Raw genomic sequence first — 20,005 nt, forward strand, 5'->3', positions numbered from 1 at the left:
CTGAACTCTGGTGGTGGCCGCGGTAGTGGGAGGAGTCAGCCACAGAGGGAGGTGAAATTTAAAGGATGGAGGTGTGGCAGGGAGAAAGAGCAATCTAAAACATGGAGCAGAAAATAAATGAAGGCCTACTAATAAAACACAAGGGAGTTGGAAGGAGAGGGACTGGCAATGGTACGCCCAAGGAGAGAGACTTAGAAAACTGTTCGTAACAAAGGGGTGCAAGCTCACCACCCTCATTGTTTCTTGAAGCTCACCCTTCAAGAAACAAGATGGTTTCTCCTTCTTGATACTATTTTGTGTAGGAAAGCAGCAAATCAGAATAAAACACACAGACAGCCAGCGCTGTTTTATTTAAAAAGTCAATTCCAGGTCTGTACTGTCTCCTTAGGGCAGCTTCAGTCCAACAGTCCCTGTGCTCGCCACAAAGCATCCCAATCCACCCCCACGCCACTGTGTGACCATCACATACAACCAGAGCCACAGCCCCTAAAATATCATGAGCTTCTCCAGGACAATATTAGAGAGTGGTAAATACACTATGCCTACCAAGGCAGAAAAGCATTTAGAAAACTTCTATCAACCACAAGGGGTGAAGAAAGATTTCTGATTATACCATCAGCCTACTAGGTAATTCAGGTTAATAGAGAACTCCATTTGCTAAGCAGTGCAATTACTCAAGGCTGTACTGTACATGGCCTACTGCCAAATACAAAATGAGACGCCTTGGGTCAGGGGAGAGGGCAGACTTCCATTTCCCTAAGTCAAATGTGAGTCATTCTATTACCCAATTTGATGGAATTCTCCAGGGACCGAGGTGGTAAAATATTAGCCAGTCCTCTGAACAAAACCCCAACTTGCTTTCAGGGTCTGACTTTCACATGAAGTCTTGGTTCTCTTTTACTCCCCTGAGCACTCACATAGAATTTTCCTGGTTTTGATCTTCTCTAAGAGAATGCTCACCTGCCGGGCATAGGCCATCTCAATGCTATCCAGAGAGCTTCGACCAGGGGGTCCCCCATCGCTGATGTAACTTGGCTGTAGGTAAATACACAGGCAGCGTTAAGAACAGCATTTAGTCATGTAAAGAAAAAAATCTTATAAACATACGTTTATCTTTAAGCTGTGCGAAGTCTCTTGCCTAGTCAGACTTCCTCAAACTGATGATTTTAGGGGTTTCAATAAGACAATACTCCCTTCCTATGAATACACAAGAAGGGAGCAGGCATGAAACCCAACTCAAAAGTAGCAGGAAGCTAAATAAACTGTAAGGAGACATCAATGACTGTTCCTGGAAATGCATATCTTTCCAACAATCGGTTCAATCCCAAGCCCCATCTCCACCCCATCCTCTCCCTCTAGGTGTTCACACCAGCGAAGCTGTTGTTATTTGCGGGCCTCCTGTTTCCTTCCATCAGTCACATCAGTTAAGGGGCTGGGGCTTAAAGGGTTACAATATGGAGATTCAGGCATTTCCAATCCAGAATCCACACTAAGAGAACAGCTGCTGATTAACTTTCTACATCTGAAGATATGAAGCTAGTCTACATTGGGCACTCATTCATTCATTGCTTCAAGTAAATGTTTGCGAAGTGTCTGTCTCCCGTATAGCTGAGTGCAAGTGCCACGGCCACAGGGATGACAACAGGCCATGGGTATGGAGCCTGTCCCCAGAGAGTCTACCATCTATGGGGACAATTAGACACAAACATAGGGAAAAGTTGATTACATTTTTTTTTTTTTTTTTAAAGAAAGACTAAAATCAATCTTCAGCTAAGCTCCATTCCCTAGTGTAAACAAGCATGGGTCAAAATCAGGTATCTCCCATTAGGTATATTCTGAAATTTCCACTACATTATAGTTTATACTGTGCTACAGCAAATTCTTTAAGTTTCTCTCATTAAAAAAAAAATTCAGTGCTGGGGCGCTTGGGTGGCTCAGTCGGTTAAGCAGCCGACTCCTGCTTTCAGCTCAGGTCATGATTTCATGATTCTAAGATAAAGCCCCATGTTGGGCTCTGTGCTGACAGCGTGGGGACTGCTTGGGGGATTCTCTCTCTTCTTCTCTCAGCATCCCCCCCCCCACACACACACACGATAAATAAATAAACATTAAAAAAAATTCAATGCTGTATTCTCTACAATCTTAAAGAAAAAAAAAGGTGGGAGAGTTTAAAATAGGTTTCCTGGAAAACTGACAAGACAGCAGCAAAACTTCCTGGCACTACCAAAGCTGGTAAAAGGAATATCTGTGTGAGTAAGGACTGGGAGTAGCATAGAGAGGAGAGAGGGCAGGAGGCAGAAAGGTGAGATGTAAGCCCTCAAGTTCTCAAGAATGAACTGGGACACCTGGGTTCCAGGAGGGCCATTTGACTCCCTGGCTCTGGGGTCTGGGGCAGAGCACATTCTCTTAGAGCCTCAGGTTCCCATCGGTTGAATGAAGGCGATGCCCTAGACAACCTCGGAAGGTCCTCCTCAGCTCTGATTTTCTGCAGTCACTGCTATTAAAAACACTAAACAGTCTACTGACTTTGGCAGATGCTGCTGGCTTGATGACCCAACGACCATTTCAAATCCTTACTTCTCACCTCCACTCCCTGTCTGGCATATGGAGTTAAAGATACCTAACAGCGTGCTGGTAAATATTTAACAACCAGCTTGGGGAAGGGGCCTGATCTATAGCGTTGGCTGCTTTCCATGATAGAAGTACTCCCGCCATGACCGATTTCAAGCTATCCCAAGGAGTATCAGATAGACAGCAAAATTTCTGAAAATTTAACAACAGGCCCCCATGAGCTGACCTCTACAAGCTACTGAATATGCCCTTCCCCAGCCTCCCCTGCAGCTAGGAGTGGCCGAGAACCCTAGTTCTAGTCCATGAGATGAAGCACAAGTCTGGAGTACATTTTGGGGACAGCTTCTGCTCTTTCTGGTAAAGGGAGCATGAAGAGCCTCGCGTGGCCGATCAATGCCCCCGCCTTCTCCCAATGTAAATGGGGTATGTAGAGCTGCAGCAACCATCCTGTGAGCCTCAAGGGAGTGATGTGCCGAGGATGGTGCTGAACAAAGAGAGGCGCTGCGTGTCTGACGGCACTGCAGAACAACTGAATGGAGGCCCACACTCTCCACACCCACGGACTTCTTGTTAGGTGGGAAAAAGAAATCCTTAGGCAAGCCGCCGAAACGGATTTTCTGTTACTCACAGTTGAAAGCATTCCTATCTGAAACACAGAACTGGTGAAAACCACCAGGTTATAATAATAACAGCTACACTTACTGAGCACTACTATATGCTAAGCACTGTCTTAAGTCTCACGACCCTGTAAGATGATATACTGTTATTCTATCAATTTTATAGATGAAGACACCAAAGCACATAGAAAGCAGCCTGTACAAGGTCACTCCAATAGGAGGCAGTGGAGCCATGGTTTGAGTGCACATTCTGGCCCCGCAATGTCTGCCAGGGCAGCCCAGGGCAACTTTCCAAGGACAGCCATCAAAGAACCAGAGAGCAGTGGTTAGAAATCCTGGCTCCACTACTCACTAGCCATGTGATCTTGATTGCATATACTGTTTCTTTTGAGTCTCGGTTTCTTTAGCTATAAAACGGGGGAGGTCATGGTATCCACCTTGGGTTTGTGGTAAAGATTAAACAAGGAGAAAAATAGTATTTACCGCACAGCATTGTTGTGAGAAATAAGTAGAAAGAACTCAGCACAGGGCCAAATACTTGGCCAATAAACACTAGCTATTACCACTTTTTAAACACAAAATAAACAACCATAATGAACGCAGGAATAAATCCTATACTGAACACCAATGGATAGATATGGACACTACAGAAACATAACCTAAAATATTTCAGTCTGTGCTGGTTGGAAATTCTCATGTCATTTTTCTAAAATAAACGCAATCCTTGCATGAACAGAACCCCCAGCAGCTCATTTTCTCTGCTAATTCTGAGGGTTCCCAGTAACACATAGTTGAGGACTGTTCTATTCGACAGCCAGCCACCCTTCCAGAACAGAACTAACCGCGTGAATGTTGATGATCCCAAAGTCTTTTTAAAAACACAGGGCACTAAACTTGTTAATTCCAGTAGCCTAATCAAGGGGAATGACTAAGAGGATAAAAACGGGAACACAACACTAAAACATTTCTGCAAGGACATAGTTGTTTCAGCTACATATACATAAACAGCCTTGAGAAATATTTTCCAGTACTAAAACCTAATTTTTAAAATTATCCATTTAAAAAGTAGTTGGGTTTTCAGCCTTCAAATTTCCATTTAAATTAATTTTGCCTAATGCTCTTGTTTTCAAGGGTAGCCTTCCTTCATTTGCCCTTGGCCAAGTCTCCATCTCACCGCACATAAAGTCAATTATCCCAGAAACAGGATGTGTACACGCACATTCCTGAACTGAGGAACCAGCAAACATTCACTGGAATTTCAAACCCAGGAGCTGCTTGAGGGCTGGGCAAGCAGCCACCAGTATGCTGTGTGGGAGTAACGTTCTGAACCCCTTGGACATTTGGGTTTCTCTGCACTGGGGCCTGATGGCACCAAGTGAGGACGACAGGAGCAGGGAATCAGAGACCAGAAAGGCAGAGAAGATGAGAGGGCAGGGCCAGAGAGGGACTCATCCAGGAGTCTAGAGATACGATATGTGAAGAAACAGCAGCCTCTGGGAGCACAGACATAGAAGAGTCTTCTCAAGAGTAGACGATATTCCCAAAACAGTAAGAGAGCATTCCAGATCAGGTAGGAAGTGGCTGGAGGATGGCAGGAGGGAATCACAAGCTTTTATTAAGCAACTACTTTTGTACAAAGACTCTCCAGATATAAATAAACTCTTTTCCCAAGAAGGGCACATTCTAGTTAGGGAGGAAGGAATGTAACTAGCATTCCTAGCAAAAGAAGTATGGAGTTAAAACACATACACACACACACACACACACACATAAAATTGCCAAGTGGAATGTCTGGTTTTACACAAGCAAAATGGAACTAAAGTGATTAATTCACAATAGCTGGCTATAAAATCTGTACACAGAAGCCTAGTATTACTAGGAAGAAAAATACCAACTGGGGACCAGAGGACCGAGGTTCTAAATGCAATCTAACTGCGTGACCTTTGGTAATGACCTCTAACTTCTTTGGAGCCTCATTCTTCACGGACGAAGTGGGAAGAATACTTGGGCCATTTAAATAATGAAACCTGTAGAGCCACTAAAAAATGGCAGACACCTACATGTACTAACCTAGAAAAGCCTCCAAAATAAGTTCAAAAAAATCAAAACATAATGATAAGTTGTAGACTCTAATATATAAAATGGTGTCATTTATGGAATAAACTGATACTGATCAGATGAACGTACATGGACCAATGTGCACATGGATACGTGAGAGGGAACTGGCAGGGACAGCACATGCACCGCTGTCGGAGGTTACATTTGTGCGGGAGGAGGGAGGGGGTGGCAGAGTCCTCAAAAGTGTATCCATACATCTCTACCATTAGCATACTGTGCAAGGAGGTGCTCAGGTTTGATACAGCATGATGTTAAAATGAAAGGTCTCTTTGAATTTTTTTAATGTTTATTTATTTTTGAGAGAGAGCAAGCACAAGTGGGGGAGGGGCAGAGAGAGACAGAGGGAGACACAGAATCCAAAGAAGGCTCCAGGCTCTGAGCTGTCAGTGCACAGCCTGACACACGGCTGGAACCCATGAACTGCGAGATCATGACCCGAGCTGAAGTCAGACACTTAACCAACAGAACCACCCAGGTGCCCCAGGGCCTGTTTGGATTTTTTGAACTTCTTTTTGAAAGAACTGCAGAGCTCTTTCTATACTTGAAATCCTATTCAAATTCTGATATGTGAAACAAATCCCTCCCCCACCTCCCGGCCCCAGGAAACTACCAGGGAGTCATGAAACACAGTTTGAAATCATGCAGTCTGGAGTTTTCCAATTAAACTCTGTTGGTCTCTACTTTACTGTACTGCATTGAATCTTAATACATCATCTACTATTAAGACATGTTATTTATGCACCACCAGGAAAGAAAAAATGTTGTCAACTAAATTATGACACTGGATTTAAGACACACCCTGATTTCAGAGATGTTAAAATGTAGAAGAGTTCTGTGACTAGGAATTGAACAAATTTGGTATTAAGTCCGTTATCAAAACGAGACATTATATTCAACACACAGTGTTCGCACATCACGGTGTGAAATGTTACCTTCGCTATCTGCAGTTAAGCTACAACTTAGCTTCTCAATGGAGCCTGTTGCTTGCTAGGCTCAGTCATTTCCCAGACAATACATTACAGACCCATCTACTGACTAAGTCTAAAACCAACACAGGCACTAGACTGTACAGAAGTTAGATAAAAGTTGACTTTTAAATACTGTTTTAAAAGTTGGCTAAGATACACCAAGGATTCCCAACACTGCTCAAACCCCATGTGCTGTCATGCAAGCAGTGTAGCACTGGGGGTGTTCTTCCTCCCACTAACCACATGCAAGTATAGCACAGGGATTCCAAAAGCCTCTTCCTTGCTTCAAAGCACATGTGTTCTCTCTTTTTTTTTTTTTTAATGTTTATTTATTTTGAGAGACAAGAGAGAGAGAAAGGAAGAGAGAGAATCCCAAGCAGGCTCTGTGCTGCCAGCACAGAACCCCACACCAGGCTCGATCTCACAAACCATGAGATCACGACCTGAGCTGAAATCAAGAGTCAGACGCTTAGCCAACTGAGCCACCCAGGCACCCCACATTTCTGGAGATACTTTATTAAACCAAGGGAAATCCCTAAAAAGGGACAAATCCATATTGAAATGATTAAAATAAACTTAATGTGTAGCTTACCAAACACGAACACCCACTATAAAGACTGCTGGGATGTGCTGCGTGCACATTCTCTGCCATTCCGGGCGAGGCACCATACTGTGCACATGCTCTACATTCCTTAGGACACTTCTTCCTGAGAGGCCATTTAGAATAAGGACACTCAGGCCCGGGAATTCCAAAGCCTATCTCTGGCCTTCATACCATGAAGACTCTACAAATAGGGTAGAGGAAAATGTCTGCCCAAATGGAGACGTGCATCACCTTTCTATCATCTTGAAGAAAATTACAAGGGAGAAGCCTGTAGAAATGGTTAAATTTTAAAACACCCCCCCCCCCAAAAAAAAGTGTGGCAAGGGTATGGAACAAATGGAATTCTCACATACTGCTGGTGGGAGGGTACATCAATACAACCATTATGGAAAACCGTCTGGCAGGACCTACCAAAGCTGAATACCCTCTGACCCAGCAATTCCCCTCTTAGCTGTACCCAACAGAGATGCAAACATACGTTCACCAAAAGAAACCTACAAGATTGTTCACAATAGCACTATTCATAAAGGCAAAGAACCAGAAACTATCCAAATGTCCATCAACCCAAGAACAGATAAATAGATTGTAGTTATACTACTCAGCCATGAGAATGAATGGCCCACAACTACATGCAACAATATATAGAATGTCAAGCAAAAGAAGCCAGGAACAAGAGCATATGCTGTATGACTTCATTTATATAAAATTCAAAAAAACAAGCAAAATTAAACTATGATGTTAGAAGTCAGGACAGTGGTTCCATTGGTGGTGGTGAGAGGCAGTGACTGGAAAGGCACACAAGGAGGGTTGTTGGGGTGCTGGTAGTCATCTGTTTCTTCATCTGGGTCTGTGCCATTTGTGTTAATTCACCAAACTGCATACTTACAATGTGCACACTTTTCTGTATATATATTATACTTCAGGAAAGAAGTTCAAAAGAACAGCAACAAATAAAACCTAGAAGGTTCCAGAAAATGGCAATTCCCTAGGTAATCTGAAGAGAGAACCATCCACATCCCTTGCCGGCTTTTACAGCAAAGCTATCCATTCTGCTAGGTGTCACAATAGAGAACAGCAAAACTATCGATAACTTTCTTCCAAGGGGACTGGAGGTCAAGGAAGAGAATTCTACTAAATAGACTAACCTATTTTTAAGAAAAGAGCAATCAAAAAAGAACATCTCATTAGCAGCTTATAATTACTTCCAAATCCCAATACAGACCACAACCTATTAACACCATTTTAAAAAATGAAGTTTATAAAACCATGAGCTGTTCTACTTATCTATTCAGACTCACAAGAAATAGAGAATGAAACATTAGGCTGACCAAGGGTTTTATACATTAATTCTTTCCCGAAGACTCTGATCTTAGTCTTTGAAGTCTTTGAGTGGAAGAAATGTGGAACAGGATCCTTAATAAGTAATTTCCTAACAGAAAGGTCTTTAGCATTTATTTGGGGGCTAACTTAATGGAAAAAACTGGTTTTTAAGTCAGGAACAGATGTGTAGATATGGGATGTATACAGTTATTACCCCGTAGGCATGATAAACTGCCAAGCCACTCACCTTAAACTCAGACTTCAACAGAATGATGGTGTAGAGCCAATACTCCTGAGTCTAACCAGTATATTACATGTCTCTCTGACCCTCAGGTGTCCTATCTCTTGTGAGAAATGAATGCTAGCTAGCCATGAAACAAATTGTAGGAAAAAGATTTACCAGGAAGCATTGGTAATATTACTTGAAATGTCTTACATGGTAATTTTCACATTATACTTTTGAATCTGCACCTCTAAGTCATCTGAAACTACTTTTTTTTATAACAATAGTAAGGAATGGCCATTATGGGTCAGTTGCTCACATTATTACACAACTGAATCTGAAGTTTTTGATCTGAGCAAGTGAAAAAATGGAATTGCCATTTATGTAGACAGGATAAACTCTGTGGGGAGAGAAGGCTGGCATGGAAAGGGAGGTGGCGGGCAGTTGCTATCATGACTCAGGTACGGACGCGTTTAGCTTGAGATGGCCACGAAACATGCTAGCAGAACCAAGAGGCCACCAGATAAATGAGTCCGGGGTTTGCGGCTGCAAGGTAAATCTGAGTCTTCGGCATAGAAATGGTATTTAAAGCTACATGCCCAGATGAGATCAACAGGGCAGCGACTGAGGGAGAAAGAGCAGGTCAGGGATTGAGTCCCAGACACTCCAAACATCTACAGGTCAAGGGGTCAGAAAAATTCAGCAAAGGACACTGAGCAGAAACAGCCAGACATGCTGAAGGAAATACCAGCAAATGTGGGCATCCTGGAGGACAAGTGAAGACAGTGTCTCTAGGGAGAAGATAGTGATCACCTGCGCCAAGACTGCCAGTAGTCTAGCAGATAAGCACTCCTTGACGTCACATTTTTATTAGCGGTGGTTTATCTTTTTTTTTTTTTTAATTTTTTTTAACGTTTATTCATGTTTTGAGAGGAGAGAGAAAGAGAGAGAGAGAGAATGAGAACGGAAGGGGCAGAGAGAGAGGGAGACACAGCATCCCAAGCAGGCTCCAGGCTCCGAGCTGTCAGCACAGAGCCCAACGTGCGGCTCGAACCCACGAACTGCAAGATCATGACCTGAGCCGAAGTGGGACGCTCAACCGACTGGGCCACCTAGGCGCCCCGGCAGTGGCTTATCCTTTGGACTCAACCTACCTCGCTTTCTTGAGTAAAGTCCAGCGCGTCTTCTCCTGATGCCAGCAGTGTGTGGAGGATTCGCTGTTTCACTTGCTCCCACTCAACCAGCATGGACTCTCGACGGTACTCCTCGGCCATGCCAAAGGTCTGTCAGAGAGGAACAGAGGGAGATGACCCCAACAGGAAAACAACACCGTTTCCTTTAAAGTTCAACAGAAACTCAAAAGTCCCTCAGATTCTCATCTTTCCATAAGTAGAGCAAAAGCAATCTACTTTAAAAAAATTATCCTTAGCGTCTAACACGTCAAAGAGATTGTTTTAATCGTGGTAAAATACACGCACAAATTTACCTCTTAACCATTTTTGAGTGTACAGTTCAGGATATTAGTACGTTCAGACTGCCGTGTAGTCACTACCACCGTAAAATTCCACAACTCCTTTCATCTCGCAAAACTGAAATCCTGTCCCCAATTCAACACTAACGCTCCATTTTCTCTTTCCCCCAGCCCCTGGGAACCACGACTTTCCATCTCTAGGACTTCAACTACTTCTCGGTACCTCATATAAGTGGAATCATACAATGTTTGCCTTGCTGTGATTGGCTTATTCCCTTCAGTATAATGTCCTCGAGGGTCATCCGTGCTATACAGCGTATGCAGAATTTCCTTCCTTTTTAAGGCTAATATTCCATTGTATGTGCATGCCATATTTTGTTCATCCAGCTGTCCGTGCACACTTGAGCTGCTTCCACCTTTTGGTTATTGTGAGTAATGTTGCTATAAACATGGATGTACAGATCTCTCCTCAAGCTCCTGCTTTCAGTTCTTTGGGGTATATACCCAGAGGTGGAATTGCTGGATCACATGGTAATTCTATGTTTACTTTTTTGATGGACCTCCATGTTTCCATAGAGGATGCATCATTTTATATTCCCACCAACAATGCACAAAGGCTCCAGTTTCTCTACACCCTTGCCTCTTTGCCAACGCTTACTATTTTCTGGACTTTTTTTTTTGACCGTAGCCATCCTAATGGGTGTGAGTTGTTATCTCATGGTTTTGATTTACATTTCCCTAATGACTAGCAATGTTGAACATCTTTTCATTCGCTCATTAAGATAAATATATATTTTAAACCTTTGAAATAAGACTACATATTACAATTGTCACAGTTTAAACTGAAGTATTTTTAATTGGATTATATAAATCCATGGTTTTTAATAAGCATCTAAGAAAAGACAAAAACAAAAGATTCTCCCAGTGTCTTTATTTTTTTTAGAGACAGTAATATTTTCATAGAAGGAGGCAAATCAGTAAAACAAAAACAGAGCCTTCTACAATCAGGTTTCCTACCACTGTGCTCAAAGTCACTACTGAAATGTCTGGCAAACCTCACTCCTGTCTAGTAGTGATACAGCAGGTTGTTGCCAAAATAAAGGTGCTCAGAAAGAAAAGGAGAAAGGAAGGAAGGAAGGAAGGAAGGAAGGAAGGAAGGAAGGAAGGAAGGAAGGAAGAAAAAGAAAGAAAGACAAAAAAGAAGGGAGGGAGGGAAGGAAGAAGACAAAACAAAACCTTCTGAAGAGATCAGTGAAAGCAACTTCTAGACACACTAAATCATGACCTAAGTTCTTAGTCTATTATTCTTTAATTGGCAGACCACGTCTCCTGTCAGCTTAAGCCCACTTTTCAAAAAGCCATTTCATTTGCTATCAGATTGGCATCTAATTAGGCAGCACCAAGGGAATGAGTATTAGCGATGCCTATTTTACTTTTGGCAACACATAATTTATACTGATAATACCCATATACATGAGCTCTGGGAAACTGCTAGAAAAATCACATACACTCTTCCTACCAATGGGATGTTTGCGTATGGACCGATATTTATTAAAATGTGAAAGAGGTAGATACCACACACACACACACACACAAATGATTAGGAAGAAGGCTGGCATATCCTGCAAGTCTGATTTTGGCCCATTTATCAATGAAACTCTTCTCTAATATGTATTCTAAAGACACAGGAGAAATTATAATCATAAACTTTACAGTCTTCCACCTGGCTTGCTTCTTGCTGCAGTCAGGCAGAATGAACCATTCCAGTCAGTTAGCCTGGAGTGAAAAAATATCCAAGGAAAAAATCACTTTGTCTCGTTACATTAGTGAACTGAAATATGAGAGTTCCACATTTTGAAGAGAGAGAAGTACGCTGGAACAGAAAGGCGGTGGCAGGGTAAGAGAAGAGGTGATTTCCCTAGAAGATAACCAGAAATCAGGCACAAGTGAACTGCAATTTCTTCTCAACTCTTCCCACTTAGTGGTCAAACCAACAACTCCCTCAGCGGTGAGCCTCTCCCAGCAACGGAAAATGAAGGGTGATGTGGCACGAGGACCAGGGCAGGCAGAAATAAGGAGGTGGGGGAAGGCTGACAGACCGTACAGCTTTCTGAGCTTGCAACAGGTGAGGCACTAAGCTGTGGTATTGACCCAGGACACCAGACTGATGCAAGAGTTTTTCTTAAGGATAAGCCCTCTGGCTGATAAAGAAAGGCAGGATAGTAAAAGCAGCTGAAGAAAACAGACAATATACTACCCAGAGACCCTGTTGATAAGGACGGTGGGGACACATTTCCAGCACCATTTAAGGGTCAGAGTGACCCTTAATGGGAATTAAGAGTGGGAATTAAGCAATACCTATTCATCAGGCTGCCCACCTACGTGCCAAGAACTCCTGTTTCAAGAACACAGGGAAGTCCTTTGAAAACTGGCAGTTTTCTGGGCTCAAATCCTCAGATACATCTGAGCAGTATGCCAGGCTACTCATTCAGAAACAGCACCACAACCTGAATGAACAGCACTGTGGTTCCATTCATCATTAGTGTGATAAGGAGCTTCCAATAAAAATAAATGGCCCAACATTAAAATTCTCTTCCTTTGACCATGCAACCTCCAGCTTATCTTAATTACATTAGAGCTAAATGAACATTGAATTTGTGGGCTAATCAGGAATGATCAGCCACCCATCTGCCCTATTCCAGCCTATTCCCTTTAGACCCACATCTGAACCACTGGATTAGGTACAAAGAAGAGTGTCAACCAGAAGAGCTAGTGAGAGAGGATCGACAGAGCTACTAACTGACAACTAAGAGAAGGACAGTGAGGGTCTGAGACAAAGTGAAAGGTAGGGAACAGTAGGGACAAGAAGGAAAGAAATCCAAGGGAAGTGAAAAGGAATAACCTCAAAGGCTGTGTGGATGTGTAAAAATTAAAAGGAAGGAAAGACAAACCACAGAAAATGACAGAGCAGTGGAGAAATTATAAATTAAATTGGAATCTTTCACATTACGTGTGTAAATCTCTTTGAACACAGTTAAGAAAGGAAGGCAGGAAGAGAACTGGGCAACTGAATTAAAAACAGGTGGGGAGCACTCGAACCCCAATTTCATAAAGGGAAGAGGGCAATATGCTTTGACTTCACACCCGTTTATTATTGAGCTGTTGCTGGCTTTTAAAAACTCTACATATGTTCTGATAATGTTGTTCTGTTTTTGCTGGGATGCACCAAATGGAAAAAGATAGGACACATTTGTGGATTTGTAGCTTGTTTTCTTGGCATTTCTTTTTTTTTTTTTTTTTTTTTTTTTTTTTTTTTTTTTAAATTTTTTTTTTTCAACGTTTATTTTATTTTTGGGACAGAGAGAGACAGAGCATGAACGGGGGAGGAGCAGAGAGAGAGGGAGACACAGAATCGGAAACAGGCTCCAGGCTCTGAGCCATCAGCCCAGAGCCTGATGCGGGGCTCGAACTCACGGACCGCGAGATCGTGACCTGGCTGAAGTCGGACGCTTAACCGACTGCGCCACCCAGGCGCCCCTCTTGGCATTTCAGCAGGACATTGGCAAGTTATTCAAACATGAAATTACCACCAAAATGCCAGGAAGCTGCTCACCTTTTGTTTGAAAATAATTCTTGCTCAGTGGTTAGCCTCTTGGTGTCCAGAGAGGTGAAAGGTCTCCCCCCATGCCGGCCCCCAACACCGGAACATCTCCCTCACAAATATATATGCACACATTTTGCACTGTGGTATGTCACTTAAATGTTTTGGCTGGCTGCACATTTAGTCTCAGTATGGCACAACGTTCAGAGGCTGCCAATTCCAGAAACACATTCCGCAGGGTAAATGGATTAATAAGGCTCAGTGGCATTTGACAATCCTAATTTAATTTCATTGGTTCTCTACAGCAGGAGAATCAATGTTGGTGAGTAACTCACTGAAGTGTGAACAAGAAAAAGCATTAAAAAAAATTTTTTTTTTCAAATCTGAATCAAGTGAATTCCTCTATTTCCAGGGATAAATACTATTGCCAAAAATATACTTAATAAAATTTTAGGGGTTTTTTACTCTGACAATTAAAATTTTTGGTCATTTAAAGAAATGCCTTCGGAACATCTTCTTATAAATTAGAGCTGGCAAGCTCCCCTGCTGCCCTATCTCACTCACGTCAGCCCTCCTGAGACATTTCCACCTGCAAAGAACATTTTAATGAAGCACACTGAGAAGCGTATGTTTTATTATTTTTTTAAACGACATAAATAATACATAAACATATTCTACTTGATATAAGAGTTATAAAGTAAACAGCAAAACGGAGGTTTTCCCTTCACCCCTAATTCACTTTTGCCAAGATAGCCACCGTTGGCAGACTGGCATGAACCCTTCCAGCCTCCTTCCGGGGAAGAGCTGCATTTTTAGAACCAAGTTCACATGACTGCTAACCTTCCTCCTCCCTCCGTAAAGGACTCCAGTGGCCTAAAAAATCTCTCACTCCATAATGGGATGTTTTGGAGAGGTTTTGTTCTTTTAATTCTTGTCAGAAAAAAATGGAGATAACACATGTTAGTAAACAATCTTGAAGTATCTTGAGGGAATGCCTGATGCAAAGTATTGCCGCTCTCACCGACTTAGTTATCATCCTTTGGAGCACCAAGCTCCAAGCCTTTTTTTTTTTAAGAGCTTGGGGAAATTGTTAATATAAAAGGTAACACAGAAAGTCAAACTGTATGATAAAAAAAAAGGAAAAGAAACAAAGGAAAATTATTGATGGTCATACCTGCTTTTCTGAACTGCTGATTCAGTAGAAATCAAAATACCACTTATACTGCAATAATGAATTGTCTGACCCTTCCACTTCAGGATTAATTTAATAATTAACTGGCGAATCTATGTTTCAGATGCATTTCAGTTACTAAATACACACACAGATACAAGCATCGTATCTTCCTCCAACTCCCTAGAACTCCCTCTGGTGAATTAACTAAGTAGGAGAGCTGGGTCTAGGACACAGGCTCCAGCTTCCAGAACCTGTACTGCGGGTATACACTATGCCCTCACAGTTCAGCTAGGGCCGTTTCTTACCCTCTTCCGAGACTCTTCAATGGCGGACAGCAGGGCATTATCCTTCTCATTCTTCAGGAAACCCTAGGAAAGGGGGAAAAAATGACACAACTGAGGTTAAAATTAACCTTCAAGTAATCAAAAAAGTATACTGTAGGGGGAAAAAATAACTATAAGGATATGTACTATCCTGTCCACCTTCACCCTGACAGAAATTTCTTAACTCAAAACCATCAGAACAGATGGTTTTTCCAGATGTTTCCTAGTTCCTTTCATTGTGGGAAGCACATGATGGCCGTTAGAAAGTAAAGTCCCCATGGAACAGCAGCATGAGTCCACGTCCTGTAAACATATCAAATGTGAATGAACAGTCAAGACTGCTCTTCAGTATTTCCGAACGGCCCACATTACAGATATAGCTTTACCTATGTGGCCACTCACAGTGCTTCTTGGTCTAGATTTCTCTATTGCTTTCAATGCATTCTCCAGTTTCTTCCTACCGCAGTAGAAGCATCACCATTCATTCATCCAGGTGTTTTCCACGTATTCGTCAATGGCTGGGATACCCTCCCCCCAAAATCTACACATTTCTTCTGGGGTTTTGCCATGTGTACTCCCTATCTCAGGTCCGATGATATCAGCTGCTTGTTTAATATGAGTGGGAGGAACAGAAGACAGTCCACAAGTCTGGTTAAATATGCACGGGGCTAAATGCCTACAAAACACAACCACACAGTAACACAATGCAGACCTAGTTTCAAATCATGGTGCCTCCATTTACTGATGGCATGAATTGTGCAAAGTCACCCAAACTCTCTATTAGTTTACTCATATGTAAAATGAATATTAAATGAGATAATGCAATCAAGTGCTTGACTCAAGGTTTAATACATGTAGCTTTATTATTGGAATCAATTAGATTTAGATTTGTTGGTGACATCAAAGAGAGAAATGCCCAAAAATATGAACTCTCTGAGGGAACATAATACAGAGTAGAATTAAGCTAAAGATTTTAAGATATGCTACATTTAAAAAACCATTATTTGAGTTTTAAAAAATTTACTGTATGGTTAATTTTTTTTTAAGTTTATTTATTTATTTTGAGAGAGAGAAAGCGGACACAAGCTTGGGAGGGGCAGAGAGAGAAGGAGAGAGAATCCCAAGCAGGCCCTGCACTGTCAGCATGGAGCCCAATGCGGAGCTCGAACTCACGAACCACGAAATCATGTGCCAAAATCAAGAGTCAGACGCTTAACCTACTGAGCCACCCAGGCTCCCCATGGTTAATTTTTGGTCACCTATTATATTTTAACAACTATAACATTTTAATATATGTTATTCAAGCAGTCCCAGATATGAAGTTGCTGATTCTTATGGGGGGGGGAAAAGCAGTGCGGGCAGGGGGGTGGGGAGAGAAGTACTATAGTTGGGCATATAAATTTAAATAAAATATTACTAATGTTCTAGGTTTCCCTGATCTCTTACGTAGTCGCCCATGATTCTCCCACACCTGTCACACCCCAATCTGGCAATACATTGGAATGAACAAGGGTAATGGCCAGGAGCCCAGGAAATGCTCCCCTCACAGGCTGCTCTGGGCAGTCCCTGTGGCAGCTGAGGGCACAACATGAAGGCTGCTCCAAATACCTACACTGCTATTTGGTGGTGGGGTGGGGTGGGGTGGGGTGGGGAAAGGCATCGTCACTTGTTTGCTAATGCAGTGGCCTCACTAAACCAGAGCACATAAAGTTAGGACCCTGTGTGGTGCATTCAGAAGGAGGCAGCTTATCACCACATCCCTGCCTCTGGCCAGATGTGAGATGATGGGAAACCAGACACGAGATGATGGGGAGGATTTTAACAGATCCTTATACCCTTCCCAGCAAATGAATCAACTCAACAAACCTTTACTGTAATTTCCCTTTCACAAGCAGTCTTTACTGGCTAAAGCTAAAGGTTTTAGTATCACAGTTTATAAACAAAGCTATGGAATTGTCACTGAATGCTGCTTGCAAACAAAGAGTAGGCATAGACTGTGCTTTGCTGCACCTCTTCCCAGCTGCTGCTCTGGGAGGTGGACTGTCCACACAAGCCACCTCTGGGGTAAGGGGGTGACAACCACTGCCTAACCAGGCCTGGTGTCATTTTTTTTTCTTTTTAGTTGGGGTGGGAGGGGCTGTGCCCAGCACCCCGTGCTCCCTCTGGACTTCCTCTGCTCTTTCCAGTGACCAGCCCATCCATCCAATTCCTTCAATGTAGCCACGTCTACATTTAACCCAGGTACGTGTACACACACACACACACACACACACACACACACACTCTTAAAACACAGATGCAAAGCAATAATCAGATACATTTGTTTAAAAGCAACGTAATTTTCTGTAAGAAACACAATTCCAAATTTTCTAAGAGATGAAATGTCAAGTAGTAATGAAAGAAAGAAAAACAGATGTTGCTTTAGGGGCAGATTATACTCCTCTTGAAAATACTCATTATAAACCTACATTCCAAAAGTCTCACTGATAAGTAAATCAACCACTTGTGCATGAGCATCACATTTTAGACATCATCTTCCTATGAACAAAGACCATGAGCCATTACATACCTCAACAACTGAGCTTTCTTCTATAGCGCAAACTAGACCCCCAAGATACATAGCTTTTGAATTTCAATTTTTAATCCTTTATTCCTCTCTAAAATGAAACACTAAAAAAAGGCTACATATCATATTTGATTTTCAAAAACAACACACTGGTGACCTATCTTTCGAAAAGAATCTTTAAAAGAATAATAATTTATGCAGTGGGAATAGTGTCGGGATCCGTGTGCCATCTAGTGGCAGTTACTTTCCTTTAAAGAACACACACCTCAAGGGAAAATAACAAATTAAAGAACTAGTCGGGCAGAAAAATACCTGCCTCAGCCCAAGTTTCGCACAGATCTCTCCCCTGACTTCCCTTTTCCACATGTTTCCTTTCCTTCCAATTCCTTCTGTGAGGCACCTCTAACATCTAGCATCCCAGAGACATGCCTTTAGAGCTCATCAGAGAATGGGCTTTCTGCAGGACTGAGGGCATGAAGGGTGAACTGAAGGTGCCTTTTCTCATCGGGTGGGGCTCCCTGTTACAAAGAAGACCCTGGTCACCTCCCACTAGGATGCCAGTCATTTAGCTGTGACCCTCAGAGCACCACATCCCTAACGTCCCCTCTTCTTGCCAACAAGCACTTTTTAATTGCTCAGTGTTTCCCATCTAACCAGTCTATTGCTGGCCCACTCAGTAAAAGAACACTCCACAAACATCTACTGGCCTGCTAAGTAAGATAACTACTCCTGACTTCCCCATCTGTATACTGCTCCTCACTGCCAGAGTCCTGGAAACTGACCCTCTTCTAACTGGCTCCTTGAATGCGTTTTGGTTTCAAGCTTTCTGTAACATATAATAGCTCCCATTCAGCAAGCAACTAAGGGCCAGACGCTGCTCTAAGCAATTCAAAGACATTATGGCTAATCTTTTAACAATATGAAAAAACAGGCATGATCACTCCCCCCGCCCCCATCCACCCCTTCCCCATTTTACAGGTAAGAAAGAGAATCTGAGCATTTAACTAACTGGACCAAGGGACCCCAACAAGGATAAGGAAGAGGCAAAATTTAAACACAGTTCTCAAGAGACCAAATGTTACTGAGATACTTAGGGAATAGTACTTCTATTTATTCTATATTTTATTTTCTTCTAAATCGAGAAAATAAAGAAAAACTTCCTTTTCTTTCTAAACAGGTGGGAGTCCAAGAGGGAAGCAAAGTATCTTTAGTTTGTTTTCTTTGTCCCCTATTAGTTCCCCTTTACAAATGATGAGTTGAAGGCTCAGAGAATTCTGTTATACCAGTACAAGTAAGGGCGAACCCTTTCATGGCTATGGGGATGACGCCATGCTAGGTGTGCGTTACACATATCTGGGTCTAGTCCTTGTTTTTAACCCAATACTAAGCTATCTCTCAGGGCTGCCTAACTGGATCATACTTTAATGCATGTCCTTAATTAATATAGGTTTAAACGTTGAAAGGGCCAAACGAGATGGTTTCTAGAGCTTCTATCAACCCTACAATGTTGTGGTTCCATATTATTTAGATCACCTAGTTCCTTAGTAGCAAAGCCTAGACTTAGAAACCAAATTTTCTGACCCCTTTTCTACCTTTTTCCATCCTACCATACTGTCTCTATCACAGCAAATCAAGGTAGAATAAACATATTTTATGACTCAATATTTACTCATTTCTTCCCCTTATGTCACACAGTGAGGGGAAGAATGAGACAACAAATAAATATCAAGTTTGTGGCATTCCTTGAGAATGGTGTTTTTCAAAATGTGGGTCAGAACTGGTAAATGGGTCATGAAATCGATTAGCATTTTTTTTAATGAAATAAAATGCAACAGAGATATGTGGTATACGTAAACACTGTTTTGTGAAAGTTTTCTTTCAATTATATAGTTGCAAGCATTTATATGTATGAAGTGGGTCATGGTGTAAAATATAATGCTTCTAAGGATCACAGACAAAAAGCTGGAAATCATTGCTCTAGATGTCAACTCTATGACGTCTCAAAATATCATTACTGTTTATTGCTGTGGAACAATACACACTGTACAGCTGTCCAAGATCTCCAGCCACGTGTTCCATCTTTAACAGAGGAAGTGGGCTGCCCTGTAATGTATAAAGGTTTCTTCTGCTATTTGAAAGTAGAACATACCTTTGAACCCTTTCGTAAGTTAAAAAGAAAGAAAGCGAAGAAGCAATTACCATTAACACCTGTGCAAAAAATTCCGAGTTTTCCCAGACCCCAAAAATAAACTCTCTTAGGCTTTTCTGATACCTTGAGGCACATCTTGTTAATGGATGCACAAAATAAATCAAAAGAAAGCACAGATGCTCACAGACACAGTTCAAAGAGCTCTGGCGGCTGAGGCCGAGGCCGCGATGCCGGTGTGGCTCCCAGGGAAGGAGTCTGGTGATGCTGCTTTCGCCACCACTGCCCGGTGCACGCTGCCTC

The 20,005-nt window shown here is 42.2% G+C and overlaps 1 protein-coding gene across 4 annotated transcripts in view; it reads right to left on the minus strand.

The window, feature by feature from the left end:
- NUP93 (nucleoporin 93) overlaps window positions 1-20,005 on the minus strand; it is a 105,091-nt gene that overhangs the window by 21,164 nt on the left and 63,922 nt on the right. For all 4 annotated transcript variants that reach the window (XM_025920835.2, XM_086689392.1, XM_086689393.1 and 1 more), the window contains 3 exons: window positions 14,973-15,035; window positions 9,576-9,704; window positions 961-1,035 (listed from right to left, as the gene is read on the minus strand). In XM_025920835.2, the coding sequence (XP_025776620.1) occupies window positions 961-1,035; window positions 9,576-9,704; window positions 14,973-15,035 (267 nt within the window). The remainder of the gene's footprint in view (window positions 1-960; window positions 1,036-9,575; window positions 9,705-14,972; window positions 15,036-20,005) is intronic.

Source organism: Puma concolor, chromosome E2 (assembly GCF_028749965.1).
Source record: "Puma concolor isolate L17-30 chromosome E2, mPumCon1.1.hap2, whole genome shotgun sequence".
NCBI classification, from domain to species: Eukaryota; Metazoa; Chordata; class Mammalia; order Carnivora; family Felidae; genus Puma; species Puma concolor.